General features: G+C 39.7%; 1 protein-coding gene across 1 annotated transcript; it reads left to right on the top strand.

The window, feature by feature from the left end:
- Positions 1 to 8,243: 8,243 nt before the first annotated feature.
- Positions 8,244 to 18,146, top strand: pcdh12 (protocadherin 12). The gene is made up of 4 exons (XM_069196150.1): positions 8,244 to 11,612; positions 12,554 to 12,645; positions 14,140 to 14,288; positions 17,379 to 18,146. Exons 1-4 carry the CDS (start codon positions 8,679 to 8,681, stop codon positions 17,807 to 17,809), a joined length of 3,606 nt encoding a protein of 1,201 aa, XP_069052251.1. The 5' UTR covers positions 8,244 to 8,678; the 3' UTR covers positions 17,810 to 18,146.
- The last annotated feature ends 32 nt before the right edge of the window (positions 18,147 to 18,178 follow it).

The following is an 18,178-nucleotide window of genomic DNA, read 5'->3' as shown; positions in this document are numbered from 1 at the left end:
ATCCAAAACAAGTCACGGCTATAACTGAGAAAATTGGCCATATGTGGTAATATTTTAGCAATGCTTTTGAAGTGACTTTAGTTCGACTCATGCTCTATTGCTGTTAAAGAGAGATACAAAAATAGGATAAACTGAACTACATCTCTCTACTTAAAAACTACATCACATTAAAAAATGAAAGATGGGAAGTTTGAATTGAACATGGATATGTAGCTGTGACATATACTGAGCATATAATGAAACTTCTATTTCTGCATGTATATTTTTAGGAAAAACTTATTTTGGTTTCTGATTGAATGTTTAAATGTTTTATGGCATTACTTTGATTAAATGATTATTCATGTCTGAATAATTAAGAGACTTTGTTATATAAGTGCCAAATCAGCTTGTTAGAGAGAAAGTTCACTGGGCACAATTGATGGGCTGTTGAAATCTAAGCCTGCTAAAAGGAAAACACAGAAAGGATTCAAAGTGCCCTTAGTCTCCTGATGTGAACTTTCTAGCCAGAGCCAAGTCCTCTTTAACGAAGAAGCAGGATTTTGTTTAGACCACGCTGATGAATATCAGTTCGTGTAGCACAGATGTGCAAAATTGTAAACTAATTGTCGCTATTGCCCTAACTGTACAACCAACTAATCGGTGGGGAAGTCCAAGGGAGATGGTCTTTAGTTGCTATGGAACTCATCTGTAGTGATTGATGGAAACATGTCCACAGCACTACATAGAACACATTGTTTGATTTCACGTGCTGCTCTTCCAGCAGAATTATCCTGATGTTACATTACTCCAGTAGGACAACACACATCCTCATGCTGCTCTTGTTACTATTGTTCATAAAATGAGAATGTGACAGCGCTTGGGATGCCCCACCAACCAGGCTTCAACCCCAGCTGAACATCTGTGACACGAGCAGGGATGACATGGCCACTAGAGCTCAGAGAACAGTGGACAGGCTCAGAATCCCAGAATCCCACCTTAAGGCATGAGGCGCAGATGTACAGCTTACAATTCTTCCAGTGGTGGCTACAAACACAAATATTCTGTGCCTTTCACAGTAGACCTCCTGTGGTTCAGCCCTATTGAAGATGACTGTTGAACAGAATTTCTATGTAATTACCTATGTCATTTCTGTTCAGTAAAATGTCAGCACACCTGCTACATAAAAGATGACTGTTGTTTTCCTGAAAATTCTATTGTAAATTTGTGGCAGTTGAAGGTGAAAAGCTATTTGGTGAGGAGGACTGATGTGGCTAGCTCTTGACAAAGCATAAAATTCTAACAGGAAACAGCTAAAGTATTAATTAAGTGTGAAGTTAATTGCTGATTGAACATTTTTTGTTTTGAGTTTGTTGGAGTTGTATAAACCATTTACAGATTGGTGCCACCAAAAATCATAAGAAAATAAGCACAGAATGTGGCATATTCTTGTGTGATACAGGATGTAAGATGGAGGTTTTTTTAAACCATGTTCTGAAAAGGCTGCTTCTTCCTTTATTGGACTTTGCAGAATCCACTATTTCTGGTTTTGTACAGTGTACTCTGACTGCAGTGTATTACCAATCCCATGTCTTGTTCAACATTACTGAAGATAGTAGTTCAGTCAATACGTACACCTTAAAGCTACAGAGAGAAACCTAATCTTCTGAATTAGCCTTTAGACATCTGTTTAAAAAATGACTTAACTTTTTCCCCTTTAGCTATAGTTGTACTGACACATGATCTCTTCTTGTCCAGATTCAAGTGATTTTTGTAAGTAGAAATTATTACTTTACAGCACTCGAAGAAAGGCATTTCAGTTTGATGAAAAGGTAAGCATCTGCCCTCATCCTAGATTTGTTGAGAGATCTCAAAAAGTAGTGGCCTCAAGGAGGCTTGATAAACCTTTGAATTAGAGACAAAGAAAATAAGCATGAGAAAAGTTAAATCAAACAGCTAATTTAAAGAAGGATTTTGCCCACTTTGAAAAAATTATTTTTTACTTTATTTGGAACATGTGAAATCAGTTGTACTGAGCCAAACCTGAACTGGCAAATATGTGTTATCATGTTATTTTTTTAATTTTACTGTGATAAAATGTGTTGATTTGTGCTATCAGAGAATTTGTAATTAATCAACCACCAAAAATGGTACTCAGCTGCAGTAATGATGCTTGATATTCTCACAGAACCATTTAATTAGGGTTTTAAGGATATAGGCAGTTTGTCTTAAAAATAATAAACACACAAATAATGAAAAATGTAGAAGTATTCCTGCCTTTGTTCTGACGTTTAATGAATAAAGACAGAGGGAAATTTACTTTTCTTCATTCACTTGACTTGGATTTTCACCACCATCCTGATGCAGGAAGCTATGTTTTTGGCACAAAGCCTTCTGGGATTCTGCATTTTCCTGTAACAGGAAACCTTTGTAAGGATGCTGGGGGGGGGGTAAATGAGGGGATAAATCAACAAACTCACCTCGGTCCCCTCAAAAAATAAGACAAGAGATTAAAGAGTCCAGTCACACACCACAAGTTCCATCTACACACTATTTGTACTGGAAATAAAGGACTTTAAATGTGTATAATTACTGCAATGGTTCTACATTCTTCAGAGTCATCTATGTGATGTGTTTGAATAATATAACTCATATTAATCTTAGCAGGGTACAATGCTTATCTTAGACTACAAGACACTAGGTCATATTGACATCAGACAGGCCGTGTTCTCACCTGAGCTAATGGGATGATCCCTTAGGAATTCTGGAACTAATGCTGTACTAAATCAATCAGAGGGATCAGAGATTCTCAGGGACTGTGGCAGAGCTCATTATTGTAGGCAAGAAATATCAATCATCTGGTAAACACAGATGTGCAAGTAAATGTGAAGGCTACAGTTACTGTTTAATGAAAGGGAAAATGTACACATTTATAAATGTTTGGGCAGACAGTGAGCTTGAGACAAGGGTTATTTTTCTTGAGCTTGAGGTGAAAAAGCTTCATTTTCATGAGTTTCACAGATGTGTAACTGAACTAATGCAGAGAAGCAAAGTAGCACAGAAGAAGGTATTGCTCAGACCAGAAGCCATTTTTAATGATCCTACTCGTGTATATTTCCAAATGTATTCTTTAATAGACGTCATCTGTTGAAAAGATGGATAACTGGTCCATAAAACTGATAACTGGTCTCCAACTTGGATTACAACAAAATGTATTTGTCTAAATTGCTGGTTTTAAATTGTGGGTTTTTATTTACCAACGTTCTTCAAATTCTTTTAAAAAGCTGGTAACACAACCTTAAGATTCTGGGTAAACACAGATTTCAGTTCCAACACAAAAGACAAATATACAGTAGACGCCTACCTGTTTAATTGAATGGAGCCTCGCTGACAGAAAACACAACATCCTTAGACTCCCATTCGTAAATCATTAAGAGCAGGCAGGTTGCCAGAAGATCTGCCTTGGCTCTGGCTTTTCAAAAGGAAAGGGAGGTAGAGGCGTGACTGTGACCCTGACTTGGGGAAGTGGTGCTTTCTTTTAACCTCTGCCAGCCTTGATTTTATATGAAACACAGTCATTTAGTCCCTCTCAGCGGCTGCAGTTGCCACCACGTCCCTCCAGATGTTTTATTTCTTAAAGTCTCCTTGACTCTGTGCTTTGTTTGAGGCTTCGTTGTGGTGTTTCATGAAAAATAATTAAAATGCAACGTATGGTACAAAGCTGGCAGGCTGGCTTATGGCTGTCATCCTTTGATCCAGGTTTGGACTCTGGATTTCTTGAATCTGTATGTCCCCACAGAAGACCACAACATACACTTTGTGCAGTCATGGTTGTAATGGGATCCATTACAAGTGTTTCTCACACTTGTAGCAAACCAGTCGTAATGCAATGTAAAAAAGTTAGCAGTAGGTTTCACATAAGAATAGTATGATTTTAAATAGTGTATGTTTATTTGAGCAGTTTGTATATTGCTTCATTGCTTCTGTCCTTTGAAAAAAAGGGGATGCAAAATTCCAAACACTGTAACTTGTCAGATGCAAGTGATATAATGAATAAAAAATGGATACTCTCAAAGTTGCTGTAATAAGCTGATAGAACAAAAAAATCTGTGAATTTAATGGACACTGATATGGAAAAAGCTATGTCTATTTATTGTAATATGGTTTGGATAAGGCACTCTATAATTTAGAAGGATGAGTCAGTTTCCACAAAATTACCCCTTTAACTGTCTTTAGAAAAAAAACTGCTTTTCAAAAGGCCTAGTGTTACTGAGCATAAATTTCAGGAATCATCCAGGATTTTGTTACACTGAAGAGCATCTGCATGGGATGAGATTTTTTTTTGTTTTTCTATCTCTGTTTGTTTTTTCTCAGAACCGTATCTCATTGCATTCGCGAGGTATTGACAAACTTGCTCAGAAATGTCAACAGCAACCAAGGGCAAGATGCTATCAGTCTAATGGACCGAACAGGTGACTGTAGGCTGTTGTTGCTGTAATGACGACAGAGCAGGCTCACTCAGGGAAGCAGGAATTATCTCCACCTTCAAAGGGCATAAGGACTTTGTCTCGTCAGCACTTCCTCGACTCGTTGCCATACAAAAGAGGCAGAAAGATTTGCGGAGAGGGGCTGGTGCCAAGTGTTTTACACAGCTGGAGGAAATGGGTTTTTATTCTCACATCAGTCCCTCGCAGGGCTGGTACAGCTGTACACTTCCTCACTTCCTTAGCTCACCATTTCAAATTGGATGAAGAGATATAGGAGCTGCCTCCTTTCCTCCTACATTCGATGCCTTTCTTACAGCCAATCCCTAAAAATGAAATGCACTCTGGCACAATTCACTTACTGTCTTTAGGTTTGGTTTTAGTTTGTGTAACAGAATCCTTGGTCTACATTCTGTTGTTTATAATCATGTGTTTGCCAAGGCACAGAATTTTGGTTAACTGTTCTGCATGGAAAAATTGACAATGAGCAATTCAGTTAAACTTTTTTCAACCATACATTAAAATAAAACTTTCTGCCCATCTGTCATCAGAAAACTGCTTATTACAACACCATTAACAGAAAATTGAATTACCAGAAAGACTTTTTTAAGTAACTGAAAATTATGAGGATTAATAATATATAAAAAAAGACAGTGTCACACGGTTCAGAGATGGCTCAAATTGTGATCCTAGTTAGAGGAACGGTCTCTTTCTATTTGTAGATAACTAATAAAAGGAACAACGAGAGAACCAGGTTAAGAATACTTAATGACATTAAGCTTGTACAGTTAAACAAAAACTCAGAAAACAGTCTCTAACAGGAAGCTGTGCACATAACCCAATGTCTTCATATGTTTATGTATCTCTTTATATAGTGCATCTATCTAAAAAACAAGCTAAACAAAAATAGCCAGATCCTGTTGTCACTCCTGTCTGCTGTTTTGTGGTGTGAGTGAGCGGGAGACTTCCTGTTTTTCTTCTCTTGCGTGTCATATCCTATTGTTTTACAGCACAATGGTGTTTAGTTACATTCATGGAGTTGACATAAAGAGAGACAACAACGAAAAAAATAATTATTTCGCACAACCTGAACAGACTGGGGTCTTTAAGGCGCTGGCCCACTCATGTCAGGTCTGAGGATCAGAAATGGTGCTGATTGATATGATAAAAACCACACTGAAGCTCTTAAAGCCTGAAGACAGCATGAGCCACCACAAAATGCTGATTACCATCTCAGTGGGTGCTATGTTTGCCTCTACTTATCTTTGTGTCTCTGTCTGCAGTATCTGCTAAAATGTATGGTTTTAATCTTGACTTCAGTACTGTAACTACTAAAAAACTAAAAAAAAAACAAAGCTAAAAAGGCCACTGTGAACAGATGCTTTTCCAAGTTCTGGTGATTAATTCTGTCACAAGCTTGTTTTCAATTTGAAGAACAACACTTTTAGCAGATGTTTACCAATTTCCGAATGCAACATATCTATACTCGGTAGAGTAAGGAAATTAGATGGATTTCTCACAATATCCTAGGACAAGTATTGTTTGTACCAGGACAGAATGATGAAAAATACTTCAGGCATGGTTTTCTCAAGTTCATTGATAAGAAAAGGAAATCTGGCACACCTGGTCTGTCATTTCTGCCTTGGATATGTTAGTGGTTGTCTGCTTTAGAAGACTGCTGATTTAGTTATTTAGTTTTAATAATGGGGCACTCTGAAGTCATGCTTTCAATAAAACCTGATACAGCAACAATATACAATTAATATTGTATACAGTATTTAGAAAATGGGTTTTCTTTTAGGGAGGTTTTGAAAAACAAAATCTTGTGCTGCCTAAGAGGAGTAATTGTAGGTATATAAAATCTCTATGCTTCACAACCTCAAAAACTGACAGGATTTTTTTAGTATGTTTCTTATTTATCTCCTTAAGGTTATCAGTAAGCTCATTTCTTTGTTAACAGTGGAATAACATGAAAGGGTCTCATCTGAAGTTCATTGCCAGAAATCCTTAGATCTCTTCTTCAACAACACCAGTTTTCTTTCCCCTACAGGTTTTATTGAACTTTCATCTTTCTTTCAAAAGATTATTGAAAAACATAATTTTGTGTGAACCTTTCTTTTTGTACGTGGGTAATAGTTCATTGAATTATCAAAATATATATTAGCAGTAAGCTGCTTGGATCAAGGAACTGTTAACTTTTTAACTCTGCAAACGTTAGGCAGCAAGATGGGGGGTCTATGAGAGCCAAGTCAAAGATATAACAAAACCTCTTAAAAATGACAATTTACATGGTATTAGTAAATTTGTATACAGTGTGCTGCAAATGAAAATGTGAATTTGAGATTTAACAGGATGTGACAGATTTATAGTTAAACTTTTAACGTCTCTGACTTTCTCTTTGATATAATTGGCTTCAGGCATCACAGAGGGGGGAATCCTTTGAAAGAGCTTTACAAAAGCAGTGAGTAAAGTTCTGGCAGCTGAATACCCTTATCTTTATTCTGAGTTGGCTTATCACGGGGGTCTTGGGAAAAGCACTCTTATCTCAAAAATCTCTTGGAGGCCATCAAACTATCCATTACTCTCTCCTTGGGAATGAGCTTTATTGGCCTGTGCACTAGTGGGTTTGTTTGTGTTAATGGTTTCACTGGGAAAGCAGCCTTGCACACAAGAAGAAAAATAAATAACAGAGGAAGTGCCAAAGTTAAGACTTAGCCCCCCACCATCAAATGTTTTAGACTTAACCTTTTGGATCAAATTTCCATGTTCACCTTGAGAGAATCTCATGCTATTTTTCACCTCTCCTTGATTTTTTGTACTTCGTTTTTACTGGTATAAACTATTAAATGGGGATTATTTGTAAAAAAAATAAATAAAAAAAATTACAATAATATTTTTAAAACCTTCTCCATTCAGCTTGTCTCTGTACCATATATGTGTGTATCACTATGTCACTTTCATCCCACTACTTTCACCCAACCCCCTATTTTAACTGACCTCTTTTAAAACAGCTGTCATGGAAAAATGGAAGAAAATTGTCCTTAATTGCTCAGTTAGACCTATTCTGAGTTGCTTGCAAAAAGCGTTATCACATGGGTAGCTCATTGGTATTGCCAATGGACAAAAGTGCTCTATTGATCTGAATAATTTAAACTTCAAACATTTCCCAAACTTTTAGGATTTATAAAAAATACCATTTTAACATCTTTGATCTAAGCAAGTACACTGAGGTGTATTTCTTTTCAACTTAATGTTTTAAACAGAAACCAAACTACATTTCAACAGTCTGGACAGATTCACTTCTGAAGTTTTCATTTGCCTACATGTTTATCTTTGCTAAATGTTATCTCGATATTTTAATGGGTGACTAGACCTTACGTCACTCTGTTATAACACTTGGTCTGGCCTGCTTTCAGCTTGGGGAGACACATGGAGTAGTGAAGTCTATTTCAATTTACGTACTGAAACTTAAGCCTGAAAAGAAGCTTTGATGAGTTATTTTAAAAGTTAAACAAAGGGGTAGCAGCAGCCTGTGAGAAAAGAAGGATAGTGTTTCTTTAAAAGCACATGGATGTTGTTTTAACTCCTGCCCAGTTTCCTGAGGGGCTGTTCTCCTTGGAAAGGTGGAGTCTGTCTGCATTGCATTCAGTTTCTGCCTTTCAATCCGATTGGGCTGTGCTCTCTGTGTGTCACAAGCAAACTTGCCCACTTTGATCCAACTTTGTTTCCAAATTTCAGAAGCCGGGGAGCATGAATCAGAGATGGGCAGCTGTGTGAGTGCATAAAATAACTCTAGTTCTCCACTTCTACTGCTATAATGACTCTCCTTCAATGTGCAATTGGGGCTTTTAGAATAGATATATTTAGAGGTTTTATACTTTTATATGCAGGGTATTAAAATATTACATTTTTAGCTTTACATTTTGTTGGTTAAACTTTCATTTTAAGCTTGCTTTTTTCTTTTGGTCATCAAATTTATTTAAAAATGGTGTTATTTGTGAGGTGAATTGAAATGTTTTCTTTTTAAATAAGCCATATATATATTGGTGACATTTATTGTTGTTATATATAAATAATTTATTTGTGTACCTTCCAAATATACTGTTGACTTTGTTTATTGTAGTGCTGTTTTCAGATTTTATATTCAAGCTGTTTGGCTATTTATTTATTTTATAAATGAGACATTCTACAAAATCCAACGTGATACAAGATCCAACCATGATTTTATGTGCTGCTCAGCTGCCTGTTCTGGCTCTTTGGTTGGTGATCACTGTTTCCTCTTCAGACACTATTGCTCTGACAATTCAATATAAGGTTTTGGAAGAAGAGCCAAGTGGGACCATGATTGGAACATTAGCTGATGACTTGAAAGTGAGGGGAGAAACTGGAGTGCTGGACAACTTTCAAATTGTGAAGCAGGCTCTACCCTTACCATTTGTTGTTGGATTACAAGATGGAATGGTTTTGACTAAGGGTCAGCTAGACCGGGAGACCCTTTGCAGGGATACTGGTCTCTGTCTGATTGCTTTTAATGTGCTCTTCAATACTGGAGGTGCCATAGGCTTCCTCCAGGTGAATGTGGAGGTCCTGGACATCAATGACCACAGCCCCACCTTCCCAAGCGCCGAGCAGGAAATTGAGATATCAGAAACTGCAATGCTGCGCATGAGGATACCACTGGACAGAGCACTGGATCCAGATGCAGGACCAAATGGTCTCCAGACCTATTCTCTCTCCCCCAACCAGCACTTCGCACTGGATGTTATAACTCACTCAGACGGCACCAAGCATGCAGAGTTGGTGGTCATCAAGGAACTGGACAGGGAGGTTCAGTCATCCTTTGAGTTAACCCTGGTGGCCTGGGATAAAGGCAATCCCCCCAGATCAGGCAGCACGCTGGTGAAGATCAACGTCTTGGACTCTAATGACAACAGCCCCGTCTTTGAAGAAAGCTTGCTCGCCATTGACCTCAGTGAAGATACAGTCCGGGGCACTACAGTAATTAATCTTAAGGCCACTGACCCTGACCAAGGGGCCAATGGAGAAATTGAATATTCTTTTAGCAAACATGCCCCTTTAGAGGTGCAAAACCTTTTCAGTATTGATCCAAAGACTGGGACGGTGAACCTCACTGGGGAATTGGACTATGAGAATAAGCACACTTATGAGATTGATATTCAGGCGAGGGATTTGGGACCCAATGCCATCCCTTCTCATTGTAAGCTCCATATTAAAGTACTGGATGTCAATGATAATGCACCCAACATACATTTTACCTGGGCACCACAGGATTCTGCTTTTGCTACAGTGTCTGAAGGTGCTGCTAAAGAAACCTTCCTAGCACTGGTGATGGTGTCTGATGCAGATTCAGGGAGTAATGGAGAGGTCCATTGCCACATCCAGCATGGGCTCGGTCACTTCCGACTGAAGAAGGTCCATCGTGACAATTACATGATAGTGACCAACAGTGTCTTGGACAGGGAAAGTAGGGTGGAGTATAACCTGACCTTGGTAGCCAAAGACCATGGAATACCTCCTTTGTCTGTCACGAAACACTTAACTGTCCATGTCTTAGATGAAAATGACAATCCCCCTGTTTTCTCAAAAGTACTTTATGAGGCCTCTTTCGAGGAGAACAATGAACCCGATTACCTAATCCTTTCGGTGGATGCTCATGATGTTGACCTTGACCTCAATGGGAAGATTTCTTACTCCATCAAGGAATCTAAGGATTCTGACAAATTTATCATACATCCCACTACTGGTTACATTCATGCCCGGCAGTCTTTTGATTTTGAGCTATTCAAGAGCTTTACACTTATTGTGGAGGCTGCAGATCAAGGACAGCCCTCTCTGACCAGCAGTGCTACTGTCCTGATAAATATAAAGGATATCAATGACAACTTTCCCATTATTGAAGAGCCTGTGTCAAAGAGGGGCAGGGCATCAATCACCATCCCTGTGAACACTGAGAAGGGGGAGATATTTATTGAACTGGGAGACATTCAGGGAGACAGATCAAGTACCTACCTCTTTGAATACCCTTCAAGCAACAATTCTACAGCAGGTCTGAAGCCATTTGGTTACCTAGCCACCAAAATCAGAGCACATGATATGGATTCAGGCCTAAACGGAATGCTTCATTATAAAATAATTAAAGGAAACACTGATGGCCTCTTTTTACTGGACCAGTTAACTGGGGAGATGTATGTAAATTCCAGCAATGCTACAGAATTGATTGGAAAGGTGTTTGAGATAGATATAGCTGTCTCAGACTTGGGCTCTCCCCCACTTGTCACTGAAGCTAATTTGGAAATCACATTTATTAATCTGCTGGATCACCAAAAGAATTCTTCCCCTGGCCAAAGAGGGCAGCTTAGCTCCACCATGATGCTGGCTATCTGCCTTGGGGCTACGTTCCTGTTGCTCCTGGTGGTGGTAGCACTGGTGACGACCTTTTGCAGAATGGAAAAACGAGACAACCGCGCTTACAACTGCAGACAAGCCGAGAGCACCTACACCAGGCACCCCAGGCGCCCACAAAAGCAGATCCAGAAAACTGACATCCAGTTAATTCCTGTGTTGAGAGGAAGAAAAGAAGAAGCCTTAGAAGAAGACCCACAAAAGACCTCCATTCCTAAGGAAGAAGAAATACCTGAAACCCAAGCATTCTTTCCTCCTTGTCAGTTCAACCTTTCTCCATCTCTTAGCAGAACTTTAAGGAACCAGACTTTCCCAGACAACAACGGAACATTACCTCTGCATCCTCCCAGGACCCTCCGTAAACCCAGTAACATAGAAATTGACGGGTCTCTTCCCAGGACTCCAGCAACTCCTTACAGAACCCTTCGTAGAACCAAGAACTCAGAGGTCCAAGCAGAGGCCCCTGCATCCCCCACACCTTCCTCTCGACTGGGAACCCTGAGGAGACAGGGCAGTCCCGAAATTCAGCAAAGCTCCGAAGGAACCTCAGATTCGGCTCCCTCCTCACCACCATTTAGGACACTGAGAAGGCAGAGGAATGTGGATTGTAAGATGAAGGAAGATAAGGAAGATCACCAGCAGATTCTGAGGAATCTTGTTCGGATGTCCATGGCCGCCTTTGCGGAGTATAGTCCCATTGAGCTCTCCTCAGCTTCGCCAGAGGTACAGGTTAGTGCCACAAGCCTTTACAATTTCCTATTTGTCCGGTTAGTTCCATACATACATGTACGGAAAAATTGTTTAGATAATAATGTGAGAGACAAGGAGAGATTTGCCATTTTTTTATTTTTAGCTTTCAGTTAACTGGTGCTGTTTAACCCTGTAGAAAAAGCTAACTCTAGATTTTGAGAACTGTGTTTTTTTAATCTGATTGTGATTCATGTCCTCCACAGATCTTTAAACTGCTGCTTGCAGGCTCTTATAGATGAGCTTTTCTGAGCTCATGTAGCGTTACGCCTTTCATATCTGTTAGGCCTTTTTCAAAGTATTGTTTTAAAACTCTGCCTCAAGGGACAGATGACAGATAAAATTGTAAAAGGATTCAGATACTCATAAAGCACAGAGTAATCTAAGCCCTGCCAAACATCTGAGAAATTATACCAAGTCGTTTACTCAGTATTGCGTTACAGCTTTCCAAGAGACTTAGTAATCAACCCCAGCTATTATGAAAAAATGGCAAAGTAAGCTCAAATTTGCCTTCATGGAAAAACTATCTATGCTGTGCATGTACAGGCCCTCAACAATTTTTCCATATACTGTATTGACACTTTTGTTTCTTAAATGATAGTGAAAATAGTCTATAAATGGCTTATATAGATTTAACATCTCACCTTTGTTTTTTAGAAAAAAACATGAGTGTATTTTCTTTTTGAAATGTGCTGTATACACTATTTACAGTAACTAATTATTTGATACGATCTCATATCCTCATTTTTAAACTGTGGTTTTAGTACTCTCAGAGGAATGCTGGAGATGGCTGGAGAGGCTGAATGGGCATTTCAGTCCAAAATAGCTGTGTTTGTAGTGGTCATCCTGGAAGGAAGCATATGGAAGAATGGACTACATGTAGAAATGTATTCCCCTTCACTGTGTGGTTTCCTGTCTTACAGCAAATCTCCCAGCTGCTCTCCTTGCTGCATCAAGGGCAGTTACAGCCAAGACCAAACTTCCGGGGGAATAAGTATTCTCACAGAGCTGGCAGGTGAGCACTGGAGTCAGGCTACACTGTTATTTCCCTTTGTTTCAAGACTAATGAAACTGAATTTTAATCAGGGATCTAGATATCTTCGGTAGGATGGCTGTATGTATCCTTCCTCAAAGGGTTCAGCAACTGAGTCTTTTGTCTGCACAGAGTCTTTAAAAGTGACCACCATGGAGGTGATTGCTATATTTATGTGATTATTGTAAGTAATGTATTTTAGTACATTCTTGAAAGTATGTTCACCTTTCAAGACTGGCCTTTAAGCAAACAGGGATAATGGTGAGGTCAAAACGGGATCAAGGCCAAGCCCCTAAAGCACAGTCACCCTATTTTGACTTCAGTTTTAATTATTTTATTATCACAATTTTAAAAGCTATTTCTCTCTGAACTGAAAACGTGTGGCGATGTTAGTGTAAAAGTCTACATTATTCTAATCATTGAAATGGTATACGTTTGATTTAGTCAAGCTGTCCTCTGAGTGCAAAAAAAAACAAAACACAGCTGATACAGTATATGATGGAAATGATAAATTCAAACCAATTTCCTGGTCTTTAGAAGGATAAGAATGTCACTTAAGGTAAATATCTTACCTATTTAACTCAAATGGCATGCTAAACGTGTAGGACTAGAAACACTATAATTCAGAACAGATCAATCTAAGAAAAGGGACCATTTTGATGTCTGTAATTCCAGCTCATATCCAACGTGTTTTTTTGTTGCTCTGATTAAAAGGTTTACTACTAGAATGGATCAAGTGCATAACTTTTAAACATGAGTCACCATCCACAAAGGACCCATTCCTGCACTTAAAAACAATCTTACTAAACTCTCCTGTCTGGAACTACTGTGTACTTACTTCCAAAAATACCAAAACTCGTCCCATTTCTCTGAAATGTTTAACTCAAGACACGATTTTTTTAACTCTGGAAAGTTTATTGCTCATAGTGCAACGGAGGTTCAGTCACGACCTGTACTGATCGCCTCGGCTGTTTCACCATATCTTTTCCTCAGGGCAGATCTCGGGTTAATTAATTTTTACCTTATTATTTACCTGCCATCTGCCACCATCCTATCCTTAGGTTCTGACGCATGTGTTAAACACTAGTGAATTATTATTTTGGTCCTGTGACACATGCTTATACCCTTCGGGAACTGTGGAGACACCTTCTGAGTCATTCCTATAGTGACCTGTGCTAGACCTGAAATGGCTTGTAATAATTTGTGAATTGTCTCCTTCAACTTTGTGATTCAGGCCTCATTAAAGGGCTGCTGAACCTGCCCCATCCACCCCCCCTTCCCCTCTTTCTTTTAGGATGCCAGTAAAGGCTCTTCATCTTCCTCTGAAGCACCAAACAATGTGCCACAACTACTGTATCTTGAAAGGGTTGAAAGACCTTGGGGTGTAGGTGGAGAGTTTACAAGGCGAGACAGAAAAGTCTTCACCCCAGGGTGTATTCGGGGTTAAATCCCTCTCCTTCCTCTGCTGTGTTGAAGGTCCGGCACGCAGGACACCGACTGGCTGAGCACTAAGGACAGTGGCCATGGCGAAAGTGAAGCTGGGGATGTGGACTGGGATATTGGGAGAGACTCTCCTATTGACCCCCTGCTGGGGGAGGGTTTAGACATGCTGCTCAGCAACACAGGTAAGGTGACACCCATTGGACAAATGCACAAGCTACTTTTAACAAAAAATGTTGTGAAAAAAATCATTTTTTCCAGTGCGTGTTCTGAAGTGACTCAAGGGTAAGGGTGTGGAGGTTTCTTTGTTGTGCATCATTCACTGCCTTTACTTCCCTTTTCCATCCTCCTTAAAGAAACCTGCTGCCAGAGCGTCACGTTGAAATGTTCTCTTTCTGGTTCCAACAGTTGTCAGAAGTATTAAAAGACTGCGCTGAATATAAATAGCTCACGAGAGAAGAGGGCTGTGACCTCACAATTTTAGAATTGTTAGAAAAGACATTTTAGAATACACCAAACAGCTGTACACTTGTGCTCTGAAGAAAATGCCACTGCTGTAGATGCGTTCTGATATGTATGCTCATCCAAACATGGATTAAACAGTTCTAAAGGTGCAGAACTTAAGCAGATTACCAAAATACCTAACTGTGAGGTCCTTTACACTGCATATTTTATTTTTATTCAACTTTGATAAAGTCCTGTAATTTTGAAGAGGTTAAAGAGTGTAATTTAATCTCAGAAGACTGAATCCTGCCCCCCCTTCTACTGCCCAAGCTGTGGTTCACTGTTCTTGACCTTCAGTAGATAGCTCAGCTGAATTACTAGCCTCATTTCACATTCCCCTCTCTGGATGACAGATACAATGCAGAGAAAACAGAGCTTTGCCATGTTGCTCATGATTTTCATTTTACTGCCTCTCAAGACACGGGGCCACGAAAGCCTTCCACTAGAAATCTTCACATAAATAAACAGCAGAGACAGTAAGCTGCAATCACACATCCATATTCCTGCTGTACATACGTATCAATACTGCTAAGATCCAATTTATTGAATGTACATCTGTTATTACAGACATTGGTACATTGTAACAGATTAAAGAAATATCACTTCAAATGATCAATTGTATAATATGGAGAAAAATACATTATAGACGCTGAAATTCTTATATAATATAATGACAGTAAATCCTTTACTGTTCTGATTCATTGATGTCTTCATTAAAGTGCTGCACATTTCTGCATTCCTCCTACACCGCTTACTTTATAATCTACAATATTATCGCCAGGAGAATAACGCACAACAGCACTATTATGATGTTACTCATTAGCTGTGTGTTTTATATGTGGTATTGAAAACTTTGATTACCATTAAGCCTTTCCCCCTAAGTTCGTTGTGTTTTATTAAATACAGCTCTTTAAGAGAATAACAAGCAACAGTGGCTCTTTCTTTGTATTTAACTTTAATGAGGGGGCTGAATGAAATGTAATAACCCACACCAAATGACTGTGGTTAAAGAGGGGAAAAAAAGCCAGGATATCCAGTAATAAGGAGATTGGGATTACTTTAAAGCTGTATTGCAGTTAAATTGCACTACAAAGTTTGAAAGAGGTTTGAATAAACAGTTTATTTTTGCTTTATTCTATAGATATTCTTATAGCATGTCTTTGTCTAAATGGCATGACATGTTAACTTTGTCTAAATAATGAAATTGCTTTAATCACTTCATTTACCTTACCTACACAGAAGTACCCCTCTTAAATTTTATATCCTTGCTGTAGACCTGCAAGCATTTATTTATATGCAGTCTTTTAAAATCTGTGATCTTTGTGAATAAAATTGTTTTGGAGTTTATATTTAGAGATTTAGGTACCCGTGCTTGCACGTTTCCAGATATAAAAAGCTCAGCACGGCCTACTCAGCACTCTCTGTATCTGTTTTTCTTTACCACGTTGATGCAGCTGCACATGCAATATTTAGGCAACTTGGTAACAGAATGTAGCTTCCAGGACATTCTTATTAATAGCTGTAGCAGACGTGAGAGGGATGTTTGTCGGAAAAGTGAGGCTGATTTACAGAATAATATTCAAATTAAACACAAAAAAACATTTAATACATAAGAGAAGGCCATTCAGTCTTTCATACTCATCTACTTATTATTCAAGATCCTACAGCTGGTACTGAAGTCCCAGCACTCACACGACTGCTTGGTGCTTTGTTCCATTCATGCCCTGTTGATTGTGTGGTAAATGCACCTTTTAAAGTTGTGTGAAAGATCCCCCTTTCTGATAGCGTGGTATGGGGGTCTCCACATGAACTGTTACCATATCTTCCCTGGATAGCAGTGGCAATAACCTCTCTCGGTTGATTCCGGTTGGTCAGGTGCGCTCATTATGGCTCATGCTGGCTATGTTCACATATCACCCGGCAACTCACTGACAGCCCACTGAAGCTCAGCAGGTGTGAGCCTGGTCAGTACCTGGATGGGAGACCTCCTGGGAAAAACTAAGGTTGCTACTGGAAGAGTTGTTAATGGGGTCAGCAGGGGGCACTCACCCTGCGGTCTGTGTGGGTCCTAATGCCCCAGTATAGTGACGGGGACACTATACTGTAAAAAGGCACCATCCTTCATATGAGACATAAACCTGAGGTTCTGACTCCCTGTGATCATTAAAAATCCCCTGGCATTTCTCACAAAGAGAAGGTTAGGGGTGTTACCCCGATGTCCTGGCCAAATTTCTCTTTGGCCCTTACCAATCGTGGCCTCTTGATAATCCCCATCTATGAATTGGCTTCATTAGTCTGTTCTCCTCCCCACTGAGAGCTGATGTGTGGAGAGCGTACTGGCGCACTATAGCTGCCTTCTCTGATCTGTTATGCCTAACGAAAATCTTTATCTCCGAATTCTTTAAAATACTTACTGTCTTATTAAACCGTGAGGGTCTGTGAAAAGACAGCCTCTGACTGCCCCAGGAACTGCTTTTATAGAGTCTCCAGGTGCAGCCAATCCAGTGATTTGCCTGTAAGAATCCAAAGAGTGTGAATCTCCTAAATGAGATGATCCCGCCCCTAGCAAATTCACCTGTGTTTCCAACCCCTGCTTTGCTACTAATTGATAGAGATAGGCAAAAATGGCGATTTACATTTAACTACAAACCTGTTTCTTGTGAACAAATGTATGTTTTCCAAACAAAACCTAAAGGAAAATCACCTGTAATTCTGAATTCTGTAGGAGCGATGTGATTGTGCATTTTAACAGGACTTACTTTCGTTCATAGACGACGTGTTTGCGGATGCTCCAGACCCGGCCTGGATGGCTCGATTGTCTCTGCCGCTCTCTGCTGACTACAGGGAGAATGTTTTTGTTCCCGAGGGACACTCCTCACCAGAAACACTTCTTTCACCCCAGGCTCTTCAGGAGGCCACAACATGCTTCTCCACCTTTGGGAAGACATCTGGTAAGGGCAGCGCGCTGCCTGGGCACCTGTTCTCTGAGGTCAGTACCCTCTTTGAGATGCTACTCACTCAGAAGGCTGACTCCCAGCCCCAGACCTCTGCAGAGATGCTCTACAGACTCTCTGCTGCATATCGACGCTCACTGGGCCTGGACGGGACAGGAGGGGGTGCTCAACAGCCCCGAAGCCCAGCAGCTGAAAACAATTCTCATGCGACATATTCCTCCGGTATGGGGTTAGAGAACCACTATTAGATTGCAGTGGAAAAGGTCATGCACACGCCTGCTGAATAAACTCCATTGGCTTCTACTCTGGAAGCAGAGATTCTGCATTGTCGTGACCTACAATGAAGTTTCAATGGGGCAGAGGTTCTGAAGAGTTAAGAACTTTGTTAAGAAGATCTGTTGGATTGTTTTCATTTTTTACTACCAGGAGCCTTCGTGACAGAATTTTCTGTTTTCCGGCAGGCGAGAATGAGTTTGAATTTTATGAAAGGATCAGAAAGTGAGACACTTGGACCTTACCATTACACCATGTCTCCTATAAAAAGATCTTGCTCTGATGAGTTAAGAACAGTTGCATTAACTGAGACTGGATGTTGTGAGGCTGCTGCTTGAGTGCTT

This window comes from Lepisosteus oculatus, chromosome 11, assembly GCF_040954835.1.
Source record: "Lepisosteus oculatus isolate fLepOcu1 chromosome 11, fLepOcu1.hap2, whole genome shotgun sequence".
Classification (NCBI taxonomy): Eukaryota; Metazoa; Chordata; class Actinopteri; order Semionotiformes; family Lepisosteidae; genus Lepisosteus; species Lepisosteus oculatus.
Note: the sequence above shows the minus strand (reverse complement) of the source record. Positions and strands in the feature narration are given on the sequence as shown.

Coding starts and splice junctions, on each gene's coding strand:
- pcdh12 (XM_069196150.1), top strand. CDS start 8,679: ATGATTTTATGTGCTGCTCAGCTGCCTGTTCTGGCTCTTTGGTTGGTG. Junction 12,646..14,139: donor TATTCTCACAGAGCTGGCAG/GTGAGCACTGGA, acceptor GCTGTGTTGAAG/GTCCGGCACGCAGGACACCG. Junction 14,289..17,378: donor CATGCTGCTCAGCAACACAG/GTAAGGTGACAC, acceptor TTTCGTTCATAG/ACGACGTGTTTGCGGATGCT.